Genomic DNA, 21214 nt, shown 5'->3' with positions numbered 1-21214 from the left:
CCGCGGGGCCAGCAGGAGAGAGCTGTCCCTGCCCCCCCCCGAGCTGCGGGGCCAAGCGGAGAGAGCTGCCCGCCTTCCCCTGAGCCGTGGGGCCAGCAGGAGAGAGCTGCCTGCCTTCCCCTGAGCCGTGGGGCCAGCAGGAGAGAACTGCCCCTGCTTCCCCCGAGCCTCGGGGCCAGCAGGAGAGAGCTGTCCCTGCCCCCCCCGAGCCATGGGGCCAGCAGGAGGGAACTGCCCCGCCTTCCCCACCCCCTTTGCTGCCTGCACAGAACAGCTCCACCCGCCACGCAACAGAGTATCAATTTGTAACAACCGCGTAAATGCAGGGTTTTACTGGCAGGAGCTCGACTTTGCAGTTTGCACTGACTTGGTTTGCGCTCCCAGGGTTGAAAATGTCAGAAAATTATTCACATATTGGCCGCACCTGAATATTAGCCGCATTCCCGGTATGGGAGCAAAATTTTGGTCAAAGCAGTGCGGCTTGTATTCGTGAAATTACTGTAATTAGAATGTGGAGTTAATCCTGATTTAATCTGCTACAACTCAGGCAGCATTCACAGATGAGTTTGTGATTCCTGGGTGAAATAAGATCCTGGTGTTGGTCTTGATGAAAGAAAGAGTCGGTCATGTAAGACATGTTACAGATAGTAAAGAACATTTCTTTTGTTTGAGTTAGCGTAGCCTTTACTATGGAAAACACTGTGGCTGACACAAAATGGGAAAAGTCCTTGTGTGTTTATATTGTAACCAGTGCAAAATATTTTTGTTAGTTGAACTTACTGTGGTACTGAGTCATTCTGTAAAGTACCAGCTAAAAGGGACTCAATATTTTTAGATTAATGACCACAGAATTTATGTTATTGTGTGGAAAAGTGAAATGCAAACATGGGCGAATTCTTTTGCAAGTGTCAGTTTTCAGTATAGCTTTTGCTGTTTAATGTAAATTTACCTTACTTGCCTTGTACAGCTGACTTAGGGAGCTTATACAAACTTGTAAAAACTGGGTCAAGCTTATAAAAACTTTCTTTTCACAGGGTGATGCGGAACTCTTTGTCCTTGCGTATTGCACCAAAAGAAATGCGGATACAATAGACAGGCGATTCTGTTTTGACTTGGAAGCTTCAGACAGGTAAGCTTGGGATGCTCACTAGGAAGAGCTCTTTTTAAGTACTAGTTTAAACTACTGCAAAGTTACTGTTGTGTTTTCTTCTGGTTTCTTCAGTCCTCAGTCAGAGTTCCAATGGGAATTGTTACTGGAGGAGCAGGCAAGGACTGCCATGGCTCACTGGACTTTACCTCAGCAGTGTGTGGCAGAAGCAAACTAAACTGAAATGTAGGCATTGCCTGAGCTCACATTAAAGAAAAGCACAGCCAAAGTTAAGAGGAGCTATTCAGAGTTTTTACCATAGTGAAGAAACATGGTTTAAATTGAAGTTCATAAAGCCATAGTGAAAGACTGATTGCAGTAATAATTTATATTGACATGACCGCATTGTATCACAATCCTGTATTCCAAAGTGATAGGTTGCTGAGGGGGTATGGTGGATTTTCGAGGGGATATGTGGATTTTCAGATTGAAATAAGATTATTGGGATTTTGAGGCTTTTTATGCCTGGTATAATCATCCACTGCATCTTGAATGTTGCTGCCAACTGTCTTTTTGAAACACCACTTGTTGCTCTTAAGAAAAGACTTGCTAATCTTTTTCTCTAAAGGATCTCAAAATTTGATAAATATTGTCTTTCAACAGCATTCTAGTCTTCCTTCATTTATGAAGTGAGGGTATCCAACTTAATAAGGTACTCCAAATAAATATTGCTGTGGTAATGCTACATTCTTTTGATGCAGAAATGGATGATGTCTGGAGTTAAATGCTAGATATAAATTAGTGGATTGCTCCTGAATTTTTGCATCCACCCCCTCTGAGCTGCTTTTAATATATATGTTTGCTCGTTACTTATACCAATTAACTACATGCTAGTTTATAATATGGTAGGTCTTCAAGTTTTATAGGCTGTTTGGGTTTTTTGGGCATCAGATTCTTAGTGTTTTTCACTTCAAAAGCACAGGGCCAATGCTGTCAGACCACTCCCCCACCTCTGTCCTGTGATTGCTAATGGTCTGCAGATGTCTATGATTATGTACTCAAAATTTAGAGTCTATGCTGAGCTTGTGTGACCAGTCAGACTGGCCTGAAGCATATTCATTCCTAGAACAAGCAATGGGTAAAGGGATGTGAAGCACCTACTCCCTCAGAAAACTTGTAGCCCATGTGGCAGATGACAAGATGCTCATTTACAGCTCAGGTGATGTTTGTCATCGCTCTACAGCATGGTTTGAACTTGTGTTTTTGAGTTGAGGAGGATGTGGTTTAGCTATTCTAAGTGTCCCAACAGTGCCAAAGGGAGTAAAGATTTATATTTCAAGCATTCCTCTGGGGTCAGTGTGTTGATTAGTCAGTAGGGGTAATAGGTTTCTGAGTCTGATAATGTGGCTAAAGAGTAGCTTGAGAAATGTCAGTCTGTCCCTCTCCGTGTGTCCTCTGCTCAGTGGGATATCTGGAGTTTATACAGAGATGGATGGGAGAGCAGGGTTTCCTTGATCCTGCAAAAAACTTTTTCATTCTCTTCTCTGGTAAAAGGGGGAAAAAATCTAGTTCATCTTTCTGTCTTGATATAATAGACACAATTTGATCTACTGTGACCTTGATATCAGACATTTTTCTTTCAATAATAAATGTGTGTAGTACTGAGATGTTCCCATGGAGATTAGTTCTGTGCTGCAGGCTATTAGCTTGTTTCCTTGGTATCAGTTCAGGGCACACTTATCCCTCAGCTTGTCCAGGCTGAAAAATAACACAGGGATTGACAGCTGGGCATGGGGTTTTCTTTGGTACTGTGCTTTGGAAGGAGGTGAGGTTGTAAAATTTTAGGGAAGACTTTAAAGTAGCAAACATTCAGGCTTGTGTATGACTTAAGCATAACTTGGAGCTGGTTGAAAATTTGCATATTTTTCTTTCAAAAGGAAAGCTGAGATGGTTGTATTTTCTTCTGATATTTGTGGCTCTGAGGGTGCTAAGATTCTGGTTAAATCTCTGGGAAGTGATACTTTTTTCTATTTCTAGTACTGCATCATGTTTATTTGAAGGTGACTAGTGGTAAAGAGAAATTTAAAGTTTATAGTAGAGAAGGTCTTCTAGACTAGGACGGAGTTATTGATAAAAAGCATTATCCTTCTGAAATACTACCTAGACTTTAATTTTTCCAATGCAGGACAATGAGGGAAGATTTTGTTTCCTTTGACTTTATTTTGAAGACAAATAAATGATATTCCATATAGCATATACTGAGTTTGATGTATTACTTCTAGGTTGATACTCTGATACCTTGACAGTTATAATTTAGTGAAAATAAGTAAACGGTTTGGTTTTCATTTTTTACTGAATTAAGATGTTTTTTTCATAAGATATTTACTTGCAAACTATGATGATAGTTGCTGCTTTAAAGATGAAAATTATGTATTGAGTTAACAAATGCCATTTGTCATCAGAGAACAATGGAAGTCCAATTTTTTTTACAATTCACAAAATTCAGTAACTCCAGCCAGTGTTGGAATCAGCAGGTGATCAGCAATGTGCTATTTAAAATAAATAGTGTTCAGATTTCATTCGCTTTCCTTTTTCCTCGCTGTGCTCCCTATTTCTTACTGCATGTATCACTTCTATACCTTTTATTTTCAAAATCAGCAGTGTTCAGTTATTAAGCAAAAGAAAATGAGCCCTGACTTTTAGGACAATGGGTTTTTCTTGTAGTTAGAAATAGACTTTGACAGGCAATTTTTAGTTGCTGATGAATGCAGTTACTTTATGTTGGTACATTTGCAGACCTGGAGTTCCTGTGACCATGCAGGCATTTTCTGAAGAAGACAGGAAGCTGTGGATGGAAGCCTTGGATGGAAAAGAAGCTGTAAGCATCATTTTGAAAATATTCTTTTATAGTGTAATGGGGAATTCTCTCACCCTCTGCTTTCTGATCCCATTTATACTTTAATAAACTGGGATTATGTAGTTTGCAAAATGATAGATTCAATGAATAAAGGATAGAAGTGAAATAAAACTCAAGAGAGATGAGCAACTTGGTAAAGCTCAGTGTAGATAACTGCTAATGCTGATATATAAGAATTTTTCATTGTAATGACAGCAATCAATTTTTATAAATGGTTTCTCATCCCAGTGATAATATTGGTGTTGTAGAAAATGTCTAGTATAAGCATGTATGCTGACATGCTGCATTCCAGTGGCAAAACTTGCATGAGTGAGTTACATGGTATTATTATTTAATTTTTTAAAAAACAGATCAAAAATTTCTTGTCAATGGGACTGAGGTTGTACATGAATTTGCTTGATTTCTGCCTTGCATCAGGAAACAGGTCTGAGATGTTGAATTGGAACATGCTTTGTATTCTTACAGTGATAAATATATTGGTCTTGTGGGCCAGAAATATTGGGGTTTTTTAGACAATGACAGCATCACATGTCTGCCCCAGTAGCTGTAGGTTGGATTGACCTCATTGTTGCACTCGTCTGGTTTCATTTGCAGAGGTGTTTATCACCACAACATGTTGGTTGAGCTAGACTCCCCAGTAAGTTTACAACTTCTGGGAAAGCCAAAGTGAGACATAAGTCCCAGGAATCATCAAATTCTTAATAATTTGAATGACCTTGAAACTGTGAGAATCTAACCTGCAGAGAAACATTGGAACATGGGGCATATAAATCCCAGCTGATTTCAGTGGCTGCAGCTGACACTGTTCTGAGGAGGCACAGACCTCTGGTCCTGCTGTTAGAGCTGCTGGTGGTGCTCTGTTCAGGCTGTAAACAGCTGTATTTGTGCCTACTGAACATTTAGGTTGAGAGTATCTTTTTTTCTGGTTTCATGAAAGGCTTTAAAATAATTTGTCTTTTTTACTCTTTTTGTGTTAGGTGCTCATCAACTTGAATAAAGCGAATGCAAAACGAGAGGGAAGTAAGTATTTGAATTATCATTGAGGCTGATTTTGTTAATATTTTGCAATTGAGAAAGGCAAAGCTAATTTGTTTTTTTTTTCCCCTCTGGATCCAGCTTAATTATTTCACTTTTAAATCCTGAGTTTTGAACATTACTTGTGGATTTTGTAATGAATGGGTTTTCACACTAACTCAGTACATACATAAGAACTGTAGGACTGGACATAAGCTGGAGAAACAGTCTGATTGGTTTTTGCCAATTTACTTCATGCCTGAATTTGATTCAAGGGTGAATTTATATGTAAATACATCACAATTTCTTAGTCTCGATTTTAAAGGCAGTTGCTGCTGAATGTCAAGATCAGCAAAAAAACTGAATTTGTGCATTTAAAAGATAAACCAATGGAATAGAAAAGATGGCTTTCTTTAGACAACATTAGCTTTCTTCTGTTGGCAAAGTATAAGAGTGAAGACAGGTATCCTTCTTTGATTATGAGGCAATTTCTGCTTGCTTTTTAAAAAACTTGAAATTGCTGATTAAAGCTGAATCCTGGTGTTATTAATAGAAATCTTTCCTCAGATTTGTCTTTTCATGGTGCAAGGCCAGGTCCCTAGGAGCAGGAAGGCCAGATGTTTGGGGGAAGGGCAATTTTGCAACATAAGCTTGTAAATGGAGTTTTGATGTGAAGAAAAAGAGTAAGATAGGAACAACAAAGGAATGCTGGAGCTCAGCTGTTGTCCTGTTCATGCATCTGCTTTCATGTAGTCAGATCATTAACTGCTGTGAAATGATATACATGTGTCCTGTATCTTTAGTGTGGGAATTTCTTTGGCTGAGGGTAGGACTCAGTAAAAGCCCTGCTGTTGATAATTATGTTTTTTCATCATAAGTACTTCCTTGTCCCATTTGGTGAACTCTCTCAGATGTTGTCGATGTTGCAGTAAGTACTGTTAAATTCCATCTTGCATCTGCCAACATGTGTAACTAATCAGAGATCCCATTCTTCAAAGGATGCTGCTGTGAACAGATTCACTGAAGCCACTATCACCAGAACAAGCCTTTTACTTTGGCTAGGCAGGCTTGTGAAGGAGAAAAGCAGAATTTCTCTATAAAAAGTGATGTATTCTACCAACTTCAGAATATTTACAGCATTGCCTCAAAAGTACTAGCTTTATGATTAACTCCAGCCTTATTTTCAGTGAAAGCCATAATCGTAATGATACTTTGAAACTGTTCAATCCCTTTCATTTTTTTTTGTAGGTGCACAGTTGGATAAGATTGGGTTCACCATCATCAAAAAGTGCATCAGTGCTGTTGAAACACGAGGTAACGATCAACCCAATGTGTTTGTGAAGAGATAGAAGCAGCTGGTCTGCTCTGTGAAGAAGGCTTGTGTGGTAAAGTCTCCTGTAGAATTCTGGAAAAGATTTTCCCATGAAAGACATTTCACTGATTACACAGACCAAGACAGGAGTCTGTCCAGTCCCATCCTTTTATGCATGGCCTTCTTTCAAGAAATGTGTTTCAAAAAGTGCTCAGAAGTGGGGAATAGAACCTGTGTTGACAAAGGGAGCCAATTTTTGTGCAAAATAGCTAAGAGAAACCTGTGTTTTGTAGGCAGTCCCTGTACCTTTGCTTTGTTGTTAGAACAGAGACATTTATTTCAGTGTTTCATTTCTATCCAATCTCTTAAGGCAGAAGAACAGTAGCTGAGCAGGCCGATGATTAACAAAAAGTGGTGAAGTACTTTTCATGGAGTTACTATCACACCAGGGGCAAAGATGCTGTCAGTATTTATTGTTGCATATACTGGTTGTTGTACTTCCAGCATTGGAGATGGAGAGAGGTCAGTGTGCAGACAGTATTCAAGAGGTATTTGGGACTGATTTTGGAGAGGCTCTGCTGAAGTGTGTAGGCTCACTGCGTTGTATATGGCACTGAGTGGAGAACCAGCTTGTTTGGTTGTGGCTTTTAAAAAAGAGGTGAAGGCATGACAGTAGGTAAGGTTGCAATATATTTCTCAGTTTATTAAAAGAGATGTAATTTCTCTGTGTGCGTTTAGGCTTTCTCCAAAATTGTTGACTTTCCTTCCTACTCCCAAAGGGGACACTTAGAGTTTTTCAGGAGCTGTATCTTTTTTTCTAGAGGTCTGGCATTGCACAGGGCAGAATAGTCGCATCTTTCTGTGTATCACAGTCCAGTCTAAATAAGATGAGCAGAAGAGCAGGTTCAAGAGCAAGTTGCTGTCAGGCCAGCATCTTACTGAAAAAGTGTCTTTCATATATACACTTACTATACAATATTATTAGGAACAAAAACAGCCTTTGTGCTACTCGGAATTTTAAACAGCAAGAAGTATCTGAAATCCTTTTTCTCTTAGACCTTTTTTATCAGTCCTGTCTGATGCATTAAAGATGTTATTCCAGATTAGGCCATATTCTATCTGGTGCTATTTTTGTTTGGTCTGTTCTTTTGAATATTTTTCAGATAAGTTTGCCTGTCTCATCACTTTAAAATTTCAGTTACTGGCATTTGCAATCTGAATATTTGAGCTGGGAAACATTGCAGATAAAGCTGGCGTCCTAAAGATAAATTGTTTTCACTGTAAAACCCTGTCTCAATATAGTCTGGATCTTCTCTTTACAGTGAATGAGGCAGATTTAATAAAAAGGGTAGCATGTCCTCATGTAATGAAAGGTGAGTTTTGGCCTATAGTACAGTTACAGGCTGTTTTACAATATCTCATGAATTCTACTTACTATAAGCAGTGTGGAGTATACGATACTTTGGTTTATTATTTATAAATGGGTTCAAATAGTTTTCTTCAAGTAGTGGGTTGTGCTTTTTTTTTTTTCTTTTTATGATACCCTACAAGAAAAATGAAGCAAGAACACAACAGTGGAAAAAATGTGAACACATTCTTCATGAAGTGACTATTTGGAAAAATGGTTTTTGTTGCTTTTTTTTCCCCCCTGAGGGCTGTGGGTGGGTAGGTTAAACTGAATGGAGGTTTAAATTCACTCTGTTCTTTACGCCTTGATTTAGGATGTGTAGGATGGTGCAAAGTATTTGTGTAGTTCTCTTGTTCAAGACAAATTATGAGCTTTCATGGGTTAGCAACATGTCTCCCTATAATGGGATCTACCCTGAAACATACCTGGGAAAGAATTAAAGTTCCCCAAGTCTATGGAGACTTTGCAGCTTTGCTGTCCCCTTGTACACAGCCTTTGTAAGATGTGCGGTCAGTAGAGTGCTTTGTGGTAAGTACTAGCAATGAAAAAGACTTGTGTCTATTAATTTTGTTTTGGGGGAAAGTGCTCAAGAAAGAAAATAAATCAGTTTTCAATGAATATTTCTTATTCTGCTGTTCCAAGAATATATTTAGGTGCCTTCTAGGAACTCAACAATCCCCTTGGGTCGATTTTAATCCACTTGATGTGTCCATTAAATTTGAAGCAGTTGTTGATGATTTTGTGTTTACTGATTCTGAACTTAAGATCAAATTAATTTAAAAAACAAAACAAGTAAACAACTCCAAGACAAAAAACCTCTAAAGGACCTTCTGCTGATGTCTGCTGAGCAAACAAATGGAGGGTCATGAGAGCATTCAGTTGTGTGTCTCGAAAGAGTTTGGACAAACTGATGAAGAAAATCTATCTCTCAAGCTGTAGAATTTTCTACCTGTACTTTTTCTTGAAAACAATTTTTTACTTGGTTATTTTACTTTAATGATAACACATCAAAAGCAAGTTATATTCAGCAGGAGAAAACAGGACAGATGCTTCTTCAGAGACGGTGCTTGTGTGCCATGTTTTTATCTCTTTTAATCATAATGGGTGTGAGGTTGGCGTGGGTGGAAAGAGAGGACAGTCTAGTGTGGGTGGAAACTGAGAATAGTCTTGTCATGTCACAGCAGAAGTAGTCTGGTATTCAGAGAGAGAAGAGCATAACAGAGATATTGAACATAAACTTGTCAATGGCTGGATTTTTTCTTAGTTATGTTCCCTTTTATAAAGCCAAGAAGGGAATTATTTGATCTGAATGAACAGAAGCACAGAAATCAGTGTCTTGATTAAAATGCATGTGAGCTTCTGATTCAGCATTGTCTTATAAGAGATTTGCTGTGCTTTACCTGGTATGAAATGCTGAAGCATCAGGATGTGTATCTCGTCTCACATACTGAGCACTGTGCTGGTTGGATGTGCACCTGTATTTTGTCTTGGAGAGAGCATTTTGGGATTCTCTTTGAAATATTTCATTTATTATTCTCTACTGAGAAAATAGAATGGGGTAGATGTTTATAGAAATATCAAAGAGCTGCTTGCTCCACTAGTAAAGGCTCTGTGCATGTTTTGTGTGTAAGTAGTTGGTTGTGCCTTCTGAGGGGATGGGATGGGTGAAGTTTGCCAGAGCAGTGTTTATCTTGGGCTTAGAACTACTGGAGCTGCCAATCTGAGCTGCGGAGAGAGATGGCAGCATTGAGCTGCATGTCCAGGCTGGCTGCTCCTCAGGCAGAAAGTACATGGTGAGGAGGGAGTAGAAAACTTTTGCAAGTGACAAAAAGCCCTCTGTCATTACCTTGAATTTAGAGTGTCACTTGTATGGCTGTCTCTGTGCCATGGACTTTGGTATAAAAGTTGTATTTGCAGCTATATTGCAAGTCTGTGTCAGCCTCATGTACAATGCCGGTCAAAGTAAACTTACCTACTACCTACCTTGCTTACAATAGTATAAATTACCATATCGCTTTCTTCACAAACTGTGTGCCTGTGCCAAATTCTGGTACCAGGCAGCCAAACATCTTGAGCTGATGTAAATATGAAGGAAGTTGTGCTGTGGGGCTTCACCACTCCAGGTTGCCAACAGTGGTTGAGCCGGCAGACACAGCGTCTGAACCCTTCAGCATTTCAGGCTGTGGTGAGCTATTCCTTGCAATGAGTCATCCTGTCAATTGTGTTCTGTAAATGCCAAGCATTATCAGTGTTGGATGTGCTGAAGATCTGAAATGTGCAGATGAAATCAGAAATAGGACTGTTTCAAACCAGGTTTGTATATTTTAAGTAAAACATCATTTGGAAGTATTTTTAAAGGTATCGTCTCAAACTGTGTTGAAATATTAATGCCTCTTTGCACTTCTTGGTGTCTGCTAGCAATTAGCTGTGCTTTTTTCAGGTTGATGAATTTGAAACTGATCAATTATCTGATAATCTTTATCACAGACTCATGATTATTGCTGGAGGATTGTCATAGTTTCAATACTGGCATTTTCCAGAGACTCTGCATTATCATGTCTGTTTTGATACTGAGGAACAGGTTTTGTGGTTTGACCTTTATTATTTCTAAGCCAGTAAATGTATGTTTGGGATCAGCACAGTTGGTTCCCCCCATTTTTTATGTAAGAAGCACAGGAAATCACAAATCAACTTCTGAGATAAGCAAAAGCTGAGTGTGACAGTATTTCTTCAGCTTTTTAGCATCTTGCATATGATGCAGAAGGCTTGTTCTGTGGTACTGAAAGTAGTAGAAGACATTGTATAAAAAAAATGTGATGCATTTTGGCAAAGCTTGGTGTTAGTTTGGTACCAGAATTTTCCTGGACACCTCTGAGAAGTTTGAAGCAAAACCATTTGCTGCTCTCAGGACAGATTTGTAGTGCATTCTTGTTTGGAGTGTATCAAGGGCTATATTGTTGAGATTTTTTTTTTTTAAGTCTCTCCAAGTGGTGCATAGCATGCTATCATACTTGTTCTAAGGATCATTGGAAAACTTATTTGGTTGTGTTGATAAATTCCTATTTTGAGACTAATAGTGTTGTGGCCACATATCTGGGGTTTTTTTCAGTTCATTTTTTTGTGCACAGCTGAGCTGTGAACATACTCCAGAGTTGTGTGTTTTGATGAGCACAGATAAAATAAAGGAGATCTGGCTTATTCTATTAATTTGAGCCAACTCTGAACCTGGCTTCTAGCTTAAGGCTCAGCACCCTTTCAGCAGTGCCTGCATCTTGGGGAGGAAAAAGGGCCAGTTTTGCCCAGGTGGAGCAAGCAGGGGAAGGAGCAGCTGCAGCTGTAGCCTGGCATCTCCCTGCTGGGACAGAGGAAAGAGCAGTGCTGGCAGGGAGGAATTGAGCAGGCTCAAGGATCTGGGATGGCCAGGGAGGCTGCAGACTGTGTGAAGGAGAGGAAAGCATCAGAGAAGAGAGAAAAGATGCAGCAAGGCTAGGCAGGAGGAGGAGGAGGTAGAAAATGCCAAGTTCTCTCTACCATATTGAGAATTATTGCTGTGTATTATGGCTCTGTCTGACAGTAATTCATTAAAAGGCTAATGATTTTTACATACTTCATCTAATATTTATTTGGGAAGAAACTTTTTCTCATATGACTGGTTTTAATTTTCCTTCTCTCTGTTGGAACAGCTTGGTATTGAAGCTGGGAATTCTCCACAATTCTTCCTTTGTTGAAGGATATTTTGAATAAGAATACCACATAATCTGTTATTTGAAAAGGTTTCCTTGGAGTAGAAACACAGGTATTTTGTGGCATTTCTACTCTTCCAGGCCAGTGTGATTATGAAGGTAGACTGTGTTTGTATATGGCTGCTTATTATGAGGCCTCTCAAACATCTGTGTACTGTAGTATTTTACCTCCCACTATCTGGGCCCTGAAACAATGCAGCAGACAAAGTCTACCTTATTTTGCCCTTTTTCTTCCCTGCGCTTTCTCTCCCTCCTGTTTTTCTTCAATTTATATTCACAATTTTACTTCCCTGGGGATAAAACTGGGTAATGTAATGGAAAGCAAAAACAGGGGAAGAAAAGGGGTAGGGAAGTGAATGTATGTGAGATGATGGAAGGGCACAGAGGAATGCCAGGAAAGTGGTCCAGTATTCATACAGAATGGGAAAATACTGTGCTGGTTATGACTCCTCTGTTCATCCCAAGTAAAACTGTTCAGTAGCTTTTGGTGGTGCCTCTGGATGTAGCTCCTGTGTGGACCACAGTGGGTTGGAATGAGGCCTTGTATCTTAAATGGAAAACATTTATAAGCTTGGAAAAGTACTGGTTTTGAAGACTGGGAATAGACTTAAGTTTTTCTTCTTCCAAAGTATTTCCCCACATATTGTGGGGAAAAAAGAAATGTTCAAGTTATTGAAGAAATCTCAATTTAGCATTTGTTGGTTCAGTTCTTGCATTGTGGCTATTGATGTATCCAAAATGCAATTTAAAAATTTTGAAATTAGACAGTGGTTTATTTATTTATTTTCAAACAAAGCTTTGTTCCTGTTTGCTTCTCCTCTCACTTTCAGAAGTGGAATTGTGTTACATGAAATCTTTATCAAAATATAACGTGAACTTCCCTTAAAAACAGAGTAACAAAAGGATTCTTGTAATGCTTCATTCATAATGTTGTTCTCAGGACTGTTAATACTATGTAGTCTCTCTGTCTTTGAAGAAAATTTGTTGCCTGGGGCAAAAATTTTAATGCTAAATTTGACTGTAGTTGATCTCATGCTGCTTTTTTTTTTTTTTAACATAATAGGTATAAATGACCAAGGATTGTACAGAGTTGTGGGGGTGAGTTCAAAGGTCCAGAGACTTCTGAGTTTGTTGATGGGTATGCCTCTATTTTACAACTATTTTTTCAATATTTTATTTCATGTTTTGCTGTCAATATTTATTTTTTAAAGCACCTGCCACTAGTTTGCTCTAGTCCATGCAAATAATCACCATGTTATTGTAAGTTTCCCTACTTTAGTTTATCTGGATTAGTTGGTATGATTAAATTAAGAAATGCTATGAGACATATAGGAGCAAAGAATGTCCTTCATTCAAGGTTGATGGAAGTGGTATTAAAGCAGCCTAAACTGAAGGATCTGATCAGAAAATACCGAAGTCAGGAAAGTTTGAAACTGGTTGCTTTATTGTTTGAAATTTCCACCTTTCTTCTCCCTTATCTAGAATGTGCAAGTGTACATACCATGTCTTTAGTTAATCACTGTGCAAAATGAGACAGTTTAAGCCTACTGTTAAAGAGATATTTGGTTTAAGAGGAGGGACATGATATATGTATTAATAATAACTGTGTGTCGAGGCAGGAGACAGATGGAGAAAGGATTTGATTTTGTAAACTTAAGCATCTTAGGCTCTTTTATACCCAGTTAGCTAAAATAATTTGCAGAAAGTTTTTCCTCCCTTTTCTTTCTGGAAATTTTGATGTATCTTTAATTCTAGTGACTGGAGTTCTTTTGCCATGCTGCTGTCCCTGGGGGAGGGAAAAACAGAGAAATACTGGCACCTGGATGAAATCCTTATCTGCCTGATATCTCTCACCAAAGTAGTAGCCATGACTGCAAAATGTGCCATGTTCCCCCCTTTCTTGTCCTGAGCACTGACAGTACATGCAGTCAGACAAGACCACTGGGATTAGTTCATTTTTATAGAGCTTCCAAACCTGTCACTTGACAGCAAAGGTCTGATTCTCAGGGATTCATTGGTATGCAAAGAAGCTTGTTTGCAGTTTGCACCAGGCTCTTCTCCAGAACCATGCATGCTCCATCTGTGCTGATAACACAGTGTTCTTTGGCACTGCAAACTGAAGGAAGCCAGAAAGTGAATTCATTTCGTTACCCCAGACATTATGTGAATGACAAAGCGCTTTTATATTATACGCTGCTGTCAGTTCAGTGCCACCTGTAAGACTTTTTCTTTTCCTTCCTTTATTTTTTCAAACAGCCTGTCTCATCAGAAATGATAAGACATCTTGAGACTTGAGGACCTGCATGTCATATCAATCTGTCATAATGACCTTGCTAAATATTAATTTATGATGTCTTACTTTAATCAATATTAACAGCACCCTGAAGTACTCCATTAGTAAACCTTAAAAGTATTATAGAAAAAAGGCTCTTGGAAATGCGAAGTGGGATTAATAAAAATGACTGATCTATAACAGATTTTCATAGTTGTTTATCTATGTTGGGGTTAGCCTCAGTAAGCAATAACCATCTTTAGCCATTGACCATGGGAAGAATGACGTGCTGTCACTCAGAGAGCCTTGATTAAATGCATTTGATATCACAAGATGCTTTTCAGTTTTGTTCTTGCTGGCTTAGCTTGGGCGTGCAGGTCTGGCAGGCAGATTTTCCCTGCTGCCATTATTGTTATCCAAATAAAATAGACACAGGTTGCCAGTGGTTCAGTAGCAGCTGGAAGAGTTTACTGGGGATTCCAGCATCTGCTTTTAGTTACTTTTTAAAATCAGCAACATTTTTTGTCATTCCCAAGTTTCATATATTTATTTGACATAGGAAGAATACAGTGGTATCAAGATGAGGCAAAATACTGAACAAGAAAAAGTTAGGGTGCAAGCAGGTGCTCTTTTCTGATGATTTGTTGAAAGTGATCCTATCTCTACTCTTTATCTATCTGTCCTCAGAGGAGAACAAAGAGGGTTCCTTTTTGATATACAGTGGTACAGAGAATTTAAAATGACTGATTAATCTTTAATCTTTTGTCTCTGGGCATACTCTTAGATACTCTTTTATATGAAACATTTTTCAGAATCATAAAAAACTCATATTAACTTTCTGTATTTTAAAGTGTTTGATAAGATTTCAAAGTGTTTTAAGCTACCTATCACTGACCATGAGGTTCACAGTTGGAAAGGCCTGTTGTGAAAAAAGTCTTCCAAATGTTAACCAGAGACGTAAATTTTTTTGTAGTTTTCTCTTTTTCAGAGTATTTTCTGTAGAATTTTGGAAAGTAGACTGAGAGTCAAGGGAGTATGAGAAGACCAACATATGCTTTTCTAGTACTATGAATGCATAGATTTTCATCTCTAATGCAAAAATCTAGTGGAGCTAAGTCTTTGCAAAATAAGGCTTAGCAATCAAATATACAATTCTGCTTAAAAAAAAAAAAAAAAATAATAAAAATTTGCAATTAACTTGTCCATGAAGTTACCTGTAACTGATATTGTGCTATTTTGGTGAGGAAAACACTCTCTACCTTTAAAGAAAATGTTAAATTGACCAGATATCTCACTGTAAACAGGGATAGAAAGCTGGAAGTTCCAGTATGATGGAAATATGTTACAAACACTGCAGTGTGAGTTGTCAGCCATCAGGAGTCTCAGTTCTGGAGACTCATCAGGGCCCAGTTCCTGTTTCATCGATGATGGGCGTTATGGATCTGCCGTGGCTCATTTCCTACACGCTCTTACATAGATTTTGTACAAACCACTGCATAGATCAGCTTTCAGATGGACCATTGCCTCTGGGAAGGGACTGCTGAGGACTTGCAGTTTCTGCTGATGAGTTCAGGTTTGATTTCTGATATGCTGTCTGGTGTGAAAAATACCAGATATTGCATGTAGCAGGAAACCTTCAGGTACTTCTGCTTTCCCAAAACCAGAAGTTTTCAAAATAATAACATAGAATTCCTTATTATTTTATATACAGTAGATGACAATATACATGCACATATAGAGTGGGCATATTGCATATGAAAGCAGAGAGAGTCTTCTCCTGACCAACTTTACTGAACTTTTTATAAGTTTTTTATAAACTCCGGTTCCCTTATTGTCAGGAAAATTTGCATGAAATTTAGAGCTGATCTGTCAAATGCTGTTCCTTAAACATGCATGGTTTTCCAGGCATAAAGTTGCCCTTCAGTGCCCAGTGGCTGTTACATGAACAAGTAGCATGGAAACAGCTGGAATAATTTTTCTTAAAATCTGGTTGAAGTTCCAGTTCTTATGAAATGGGATGTTTGAAGTAGAGGGGAAAAATGGAGCAGGAATAACAGAATTAATAGGGTGATAGAGTGGAAAGCAATGTAAAGTAAATGCCAAACCAAAAATTAAGAACATGTCTTTAAATCTTGATGGCTTCTACAGTCAAACCAGAGGTCTGTAGCAGGGCTGATTTTTTTTTTTTCTCCAAGAGATAATGAAATGTTTCGACAATACCTTCTATTTTTTATTTTAAGAGGCTCACTTTGGAATTCAGACGCCTGTTGTTTTCCTCCCAAAATTCATCAACAAATTTCAATGAACAGAGTGCATACTTTGAATGTAAAGGAGGTTGATGATTATGAAGCAGCTATTTAAAAACTGGATATTGCATAGCGGTTTAGTAACAAAGCCCCCATAGATTTTGTAGCTTCTGATGTGATGGCAGTTTTTATTTAATTAATTCAGGAGACAAATTTTCTTCTCAAAAAAGAGAATTTGAACGTGGAAACCGCTAGCATGCTAAAAAGAGAAAAAAAGAAGCTTATATCTGAGACAATTCTGAGTATTTTGGGTGGTGGTTGGCTAGTAACAGTTTGCTAGAAAATGTTATCTGACCTGTATTTTAAAATGAGATTTAAATAATTGATATAATGAGGGAGAATATTCAGTTACAGAAATAATTGCTTGGCACAGCTTTTAGAACAAAATTATTTAGTCCCGGTAAAAGGACTGCACCTTTAATCAGGGATCCTAATTTGATTTTTTAAATGTGTCTGTCGTTTGTCTGACAAGCCAAGTAACAAATGAATTCTGAATCGTATGAACGGCTCCACACGTAATCTGTGTCAGCCACTGCTGTGACTGATGGAACCATGGGGCAGTAAATAACAACAGGAAAGTCAGCAAACACATTGGACTAGGCTGGCCATATACATATACTCTTTTTTTGTGTCAACTAGCTATGGGGTATCCTCTTTTGAGGCCAAAAGGTGGTGGTTTTTTTTTTTTTTTTTTGTTGATTGCAAAACATTCCCGTGTGCTGTGTTGTTTTCAATCTGTCAAGAAGTCTTCAACCTGTTGGGTCAATCAGGCAAACCTTTTGGTTTGGTCTGTCTTGTTCTGAGACTCTGCCAACTGGGAGTTCTGTGGACCTTACAAATGGTCAAGCAAGCAATTATTTTTGGTCCAGTGGCTAAAAACTAATCAAGTAAGGCAAACATTCAACAAGGACTCCTTTTCCCACTTTGGAAGCCCCTCTTAAAGGTTTTCTCACAAGGCAGAGAGGGTCATGCTGCACTTTGACTGTTCTCATCAACAGTTTACAAGCAAAATTATGGAAATAATTTATCATTTTAAATAAGAAAGAAGAGAGTAAAAGATAAATTCTTCTTAGAGGGTCTTTTTTCCCTAAACTGTTTTCATACATCTTTCTGTGTTTGTGAACATCTCTCTGTTTAATTAGAGGTGTGAAAATTTCAATTGCTATAGAGATCTTTTTATATGATTTTTAATCCTTCATTAAAGAAAAGAAAAAATCAGCAGTAAATAGTTTTAGATGCAAAATAAGAAAATGGAATTTATAAACAGATTTGGTATTTGGTCTTCTTTATATCACCAAATATTAACAAGAAGGACGTTGCTTCTGTGCTCATGTGAGCAAACATGTAGTGTTGAAAGTCAATGTGTTGCTGTTCATGTAGCTCATACTGATTTAGAGTTCCCTTTTTTCATGTCCTTTTTCTCTTTCTGGTTATTTTCTAGATTCAAAAACCTGCAATGAAGTTGACCTGGAAAACTCTGTAGATTGGGAGGTGAAGACAATTACTAGTGCTATGAAGCAGTATCTGCGGTAAGGCTGTCTCTTCTTCATTTGGTTTTTAGAGTATAAATTCTTATTTTAGTTCTCTTGTGCAGTGTGTTAAGCTACACTAGTTAGTTTTGCTACATTTGGAATAGCTCGTTTTGTACAAATATGCTTGTTATTTATTTTGAGGGAAGCAAAATACTTTGACAACACTTATGTTCATATGAGAGAAGCCTCCTAACAGTTTGGTGTTAGACACAGAAGCATTTCACTGATGGTTCAGAAACCTGAAGTGTTACTAAACTTGCTGAGAGTCATTACTGAAAGTTAGCTAAGATTGTTAAAATTTGTTTCGTTTTTGTGTTTGTGTGGTGGAATGAGAAGGAAGAAGGCTGTGAATTTTTAAATATTTTCCTCTTTTCCTTCTGACCCTTGCTCTGATGTTCTGTGTGCAATAGTAATATTGAGTGTTAAAATTTTTAAATAAGAATTTTAAATATGTTCACTATTCAAATGGCTTTGCCAATTCCTGATAAAACTATTTTACTCAATTGCCTAAGAACATAAAATGTTGCACTTTTGTCTAGCTCTTGTAGTGTAACACAAACACTGTACTTTTTATCAGATATTTGTATTAAAAAAATATTATTACAACCACTATTAATGAGTGCTGTAGAAATATCGTAAGGATACAACTCTTTCAGAGTATAGAAAAGGAAAAGTGTACATGATGAAGTATTTCTCCTCTACAGTATTTCCCATCTGAGTGTTTACTGAGATATTCAATATTTCATGAGCATCGGTGAAGTCAATGTAATAAATGGTTTTTACTCTGATGGTGGTGGTTGTTGTCAGGACCTTAGTGTCTTTCCAGTAAGGGATTGACTAGTCATTCTTAGCATTAAAAAGTGCTAATGAAGAATGAATTGCACAGTATTTGTGTACAATCTTGGTGTTGAAACTGGAAAGGTATATTATGATAGAGACATCACTTCAGCTCATGGGAGGTGAATGGATGCATTTAGTTTTATTTTCCTGATAATATCAGGTTTTCCTTTTGTTCTAGAAATCATTGAATTCAAGGGCCTTTGTAACAATGGTTGCTTCCAGTATGAGGATTATGCTACTGAATGTTTACAAGGTTTCCTGCTTAGAGTTAATGTAGCTAGAGAAAATACAGTTAAATTTATTATGTCATCCTTGTTTTACAGAAGTCTTCCAGAGCCACTGATGACGTATGAGTTGCATGGAGATTTCATCGTTCCTGCCAGTAAATACATGACTGTAGTTCAAATAGAAATCTTTTGTTTTTGTGCTGTTGTGACCACAGGAGTACTCTGCAAATGCAATTTCAGAAAAATGCTTCATCCCAGTAAAACTGCAGAAACAAGAAATAAGAAATGATTTAAGAATATGTTTTAATCAGTATTTAATTCTAGTGTGTGTCTTATATAATGTGACTGCCTCACACAGTTTTTACTTTTATGGAAAAACTTTTGGATAACCAGTGTAAACATTTATTCTTATTATCTTAATTGTATAATGGTAAGCATCTACTTTATCTGTGATTTTTTTCCCTTCCATTTATAAAGAGTATGAAGCTTAGCAAAAGAAAGTACACTAATTTGAGCCCATTTGAGTCCTTAAACCACAGCTGCCTGACCCTTGTTTTCAATGCCTTGCTAGCTCTGTGTGTAGGCTGGCTTGATTGTTCCTCATGTATTAGAAGAAAGGAAAGAGCAGGCCAGATTATACTGTGGCAGTTCAAATAGACTTGGAGAAGACACAACAGCATTTGTAGCTCAGTTGTATGGTATCTAGTGTACACGGAATTTTTTTGGAAGAAGATAGAGGGAAACTATGTAAGAAAATTTTTTGGCAAAGTATCAAACAGATATTTAGCTGATTTTCTTTCCAGCCTGTAGCATTCTGGCAAACTGTGGAAAGCAAAATTAAAATAAGCTTTGAGACAATTGCTTTATCATCTTCAGATTGCTATAATGCCTTTCCAGGACTGCAGAATGTGTTTTCTTCTGGTCCTTAATTCAAAATGAGAATTAGCTCAGGAAATTCATTGCCAAAGCACATGCTAGCAGGCAAGTGCTTAAACAAAATTCAACATCCTTACCTACATGGTGAGTCTTCACGTTTGTATTGGAAAGTGTTAAAATAATTTTTCTGCTACTGAAGCTTTGCCAGCAGTTTCTCACTTTATTTTTCTTTATTTTATAGTCTCTTTCAGTAAAGGATTTCAGTAATTGAAGTTACATGATTGAGACAGTGCAGTGTTCATAAGTAGTAAACAGCTCCGTAAAGGAGTTGATTCTGGGGAGGGAAATTCCATCAACATTGTAGATCTGAGTTGCAGTATGCTCAAAAATAGTCAGTGTTGTTTCCTATGTTGGCTATAAAAAAACAACACTGGAAATAGCATGGAGTATCCTTGTCCCTGAAACTACTGGAGTTGGAGCCAAAATTAAAAGATTTTCCTTCAATTTTGTTCTCTTTATACATATCCGTATGGATTGAAACTATATGAGCTTTGACTGTGATTGTCTAGCCATTCTTTAATTAGAATTTGTGATCTCACACATGAATAAAATAGCCTCACTTTAAAGGCCTATTTTTTCTATGATTATTTTGAAAAGCTCACTAGAAATTAAACATTTTTCTTTTTGGTAGCTTTTTTTCTTGCGATCTGTGCAGAGGTGCTCACTGCAAAAGAATGAAAGACAGCCCTTAGATCTACAGCAATACACAAAGTAAAAAATCTGAAGCAATATGCACTGAAGAAATCTGGTGGTATTTTATAGGAAATACACTTAGCAATCAAAGTTGCCTTAGAGGAAAATGGGACCTGATCAGTGGTCCTCATGTCAAAACTTGCATTCAGAATAACCTGGAAAACTTTCTCATTCTGTACTTTCTAGTAAATATTATTATAGGCAATAGAAATACTTCAATGCCTCTCATTATTACCACTACAGAGATGTAATTTTGTGATTTAATGCAACTTAGAGTAGGAAGATGGTTTATTTTAATCTTTTACAGGTTCTTATTTTCATCTGTGTACAGTGAAAACTGTAGGGGCTAAAATGATTCAATTTAGCATGCAGCAGACAAAAATAAAAAGCTCATTGCTTATCTTTATTTCTGTACTGTACTAGAGATGCCATTGTTATTCAGAACCTTTGTCACAGTATTCTCAGTAGGTTTTTTTGCATGCTTATCCTTCTGTGTCTTCAGAGTCATTAGGTTTTCTATGCATTTCGATCTGCATGCAGTTTCCAGTGCAAGGTAGCATAAATGCAGTATCAGTAGGTGCACAGTACCAAGAAAACTGAATTCTAATCATGAGGACAATCAGTTAATGATGTTAAAGTGGAAAGCAGCATAGTTCCTCTCTGTGGTACCTGGTAACATCACTGCTCACCTTGCAGTTAATTTGTAAGCAGATGAGTCCAATGCATCCAAACAATAACTGCTTCTATATCGGTCTTTAAAAATAGAGGAACAAAGGCATCCTTTTGCAGGTGGATGGAAAGATAAGTTCTCAAAATAAGTAAATAAGTTGATAATTCCAGAACAATATTACTTGTGAAAACAAGCACATATGCTCCGTGTTGCTATGTTTGGAGATACATAAGTAGTGAAATGTGTGCAGTATGTTT

At 37.6% G+C, this 21214-nt stretch overlaps 1 protein-coding gene across 2 annotated transcripts in view; it reads left to right on the top strand.

The window, feature by feature from the left end:
- Positions 1-21214, top strand: part of ARHGAP10 (Rho GTPase activating protein 10) — a 136152-nt gene that overhangs the window by 65330 nt on the left and 49608 nt on the right. For both annotated transcript variants that reach the window (XR_004417981.1, XM_033060516.2), the window contains exons 10-16: positions 1035-1129; positions 3884-3965; positions 4982-5024; positions 6267-6332; positions 12545-12619; positions 17501-17588; positions 18755-18813. Coding sequence is in view for 1 of the 2 variants with exons in the window: in XM_033060516.2 (XP_032916407.1) it covers positions 1035-1129; positions 3884-3965; positions 4982-5024; positions 6267-6332; positions 12545-12619; positions 17501-17588; positions 18755-18813 (508 nt within the window). In the remaining variant the exon portion in view is untranslated. The remainder of the gene's footprint in view (positions 1-1034; positions 1130-3883; positions 3966-4981; positions 5025-6266; positions 6333-12544; positions 12620-17500; positions 17589-18754; positions 18814-21214) is intronic.

This window comes from Catharus ustulatus, chromosome 5, assembly GCF_009819885.2.
Source record: "Catharus ustulatus isolate bCatUst1 chromosome 5, bCatUst1.pri.v2, whole genome shotgun sequence".
In the NCBI taxonomy this organism is placed as follows: Eukaryota; Metazoa; Chordata; class Aves; order Passeriformes; family Turdidae; genus Catharus; species Catharus ustulatus.
Note: the sequence above shows the minus strand (reverse complement) of the source record. Positions and strands in the feature narration are given on the sequence as shown.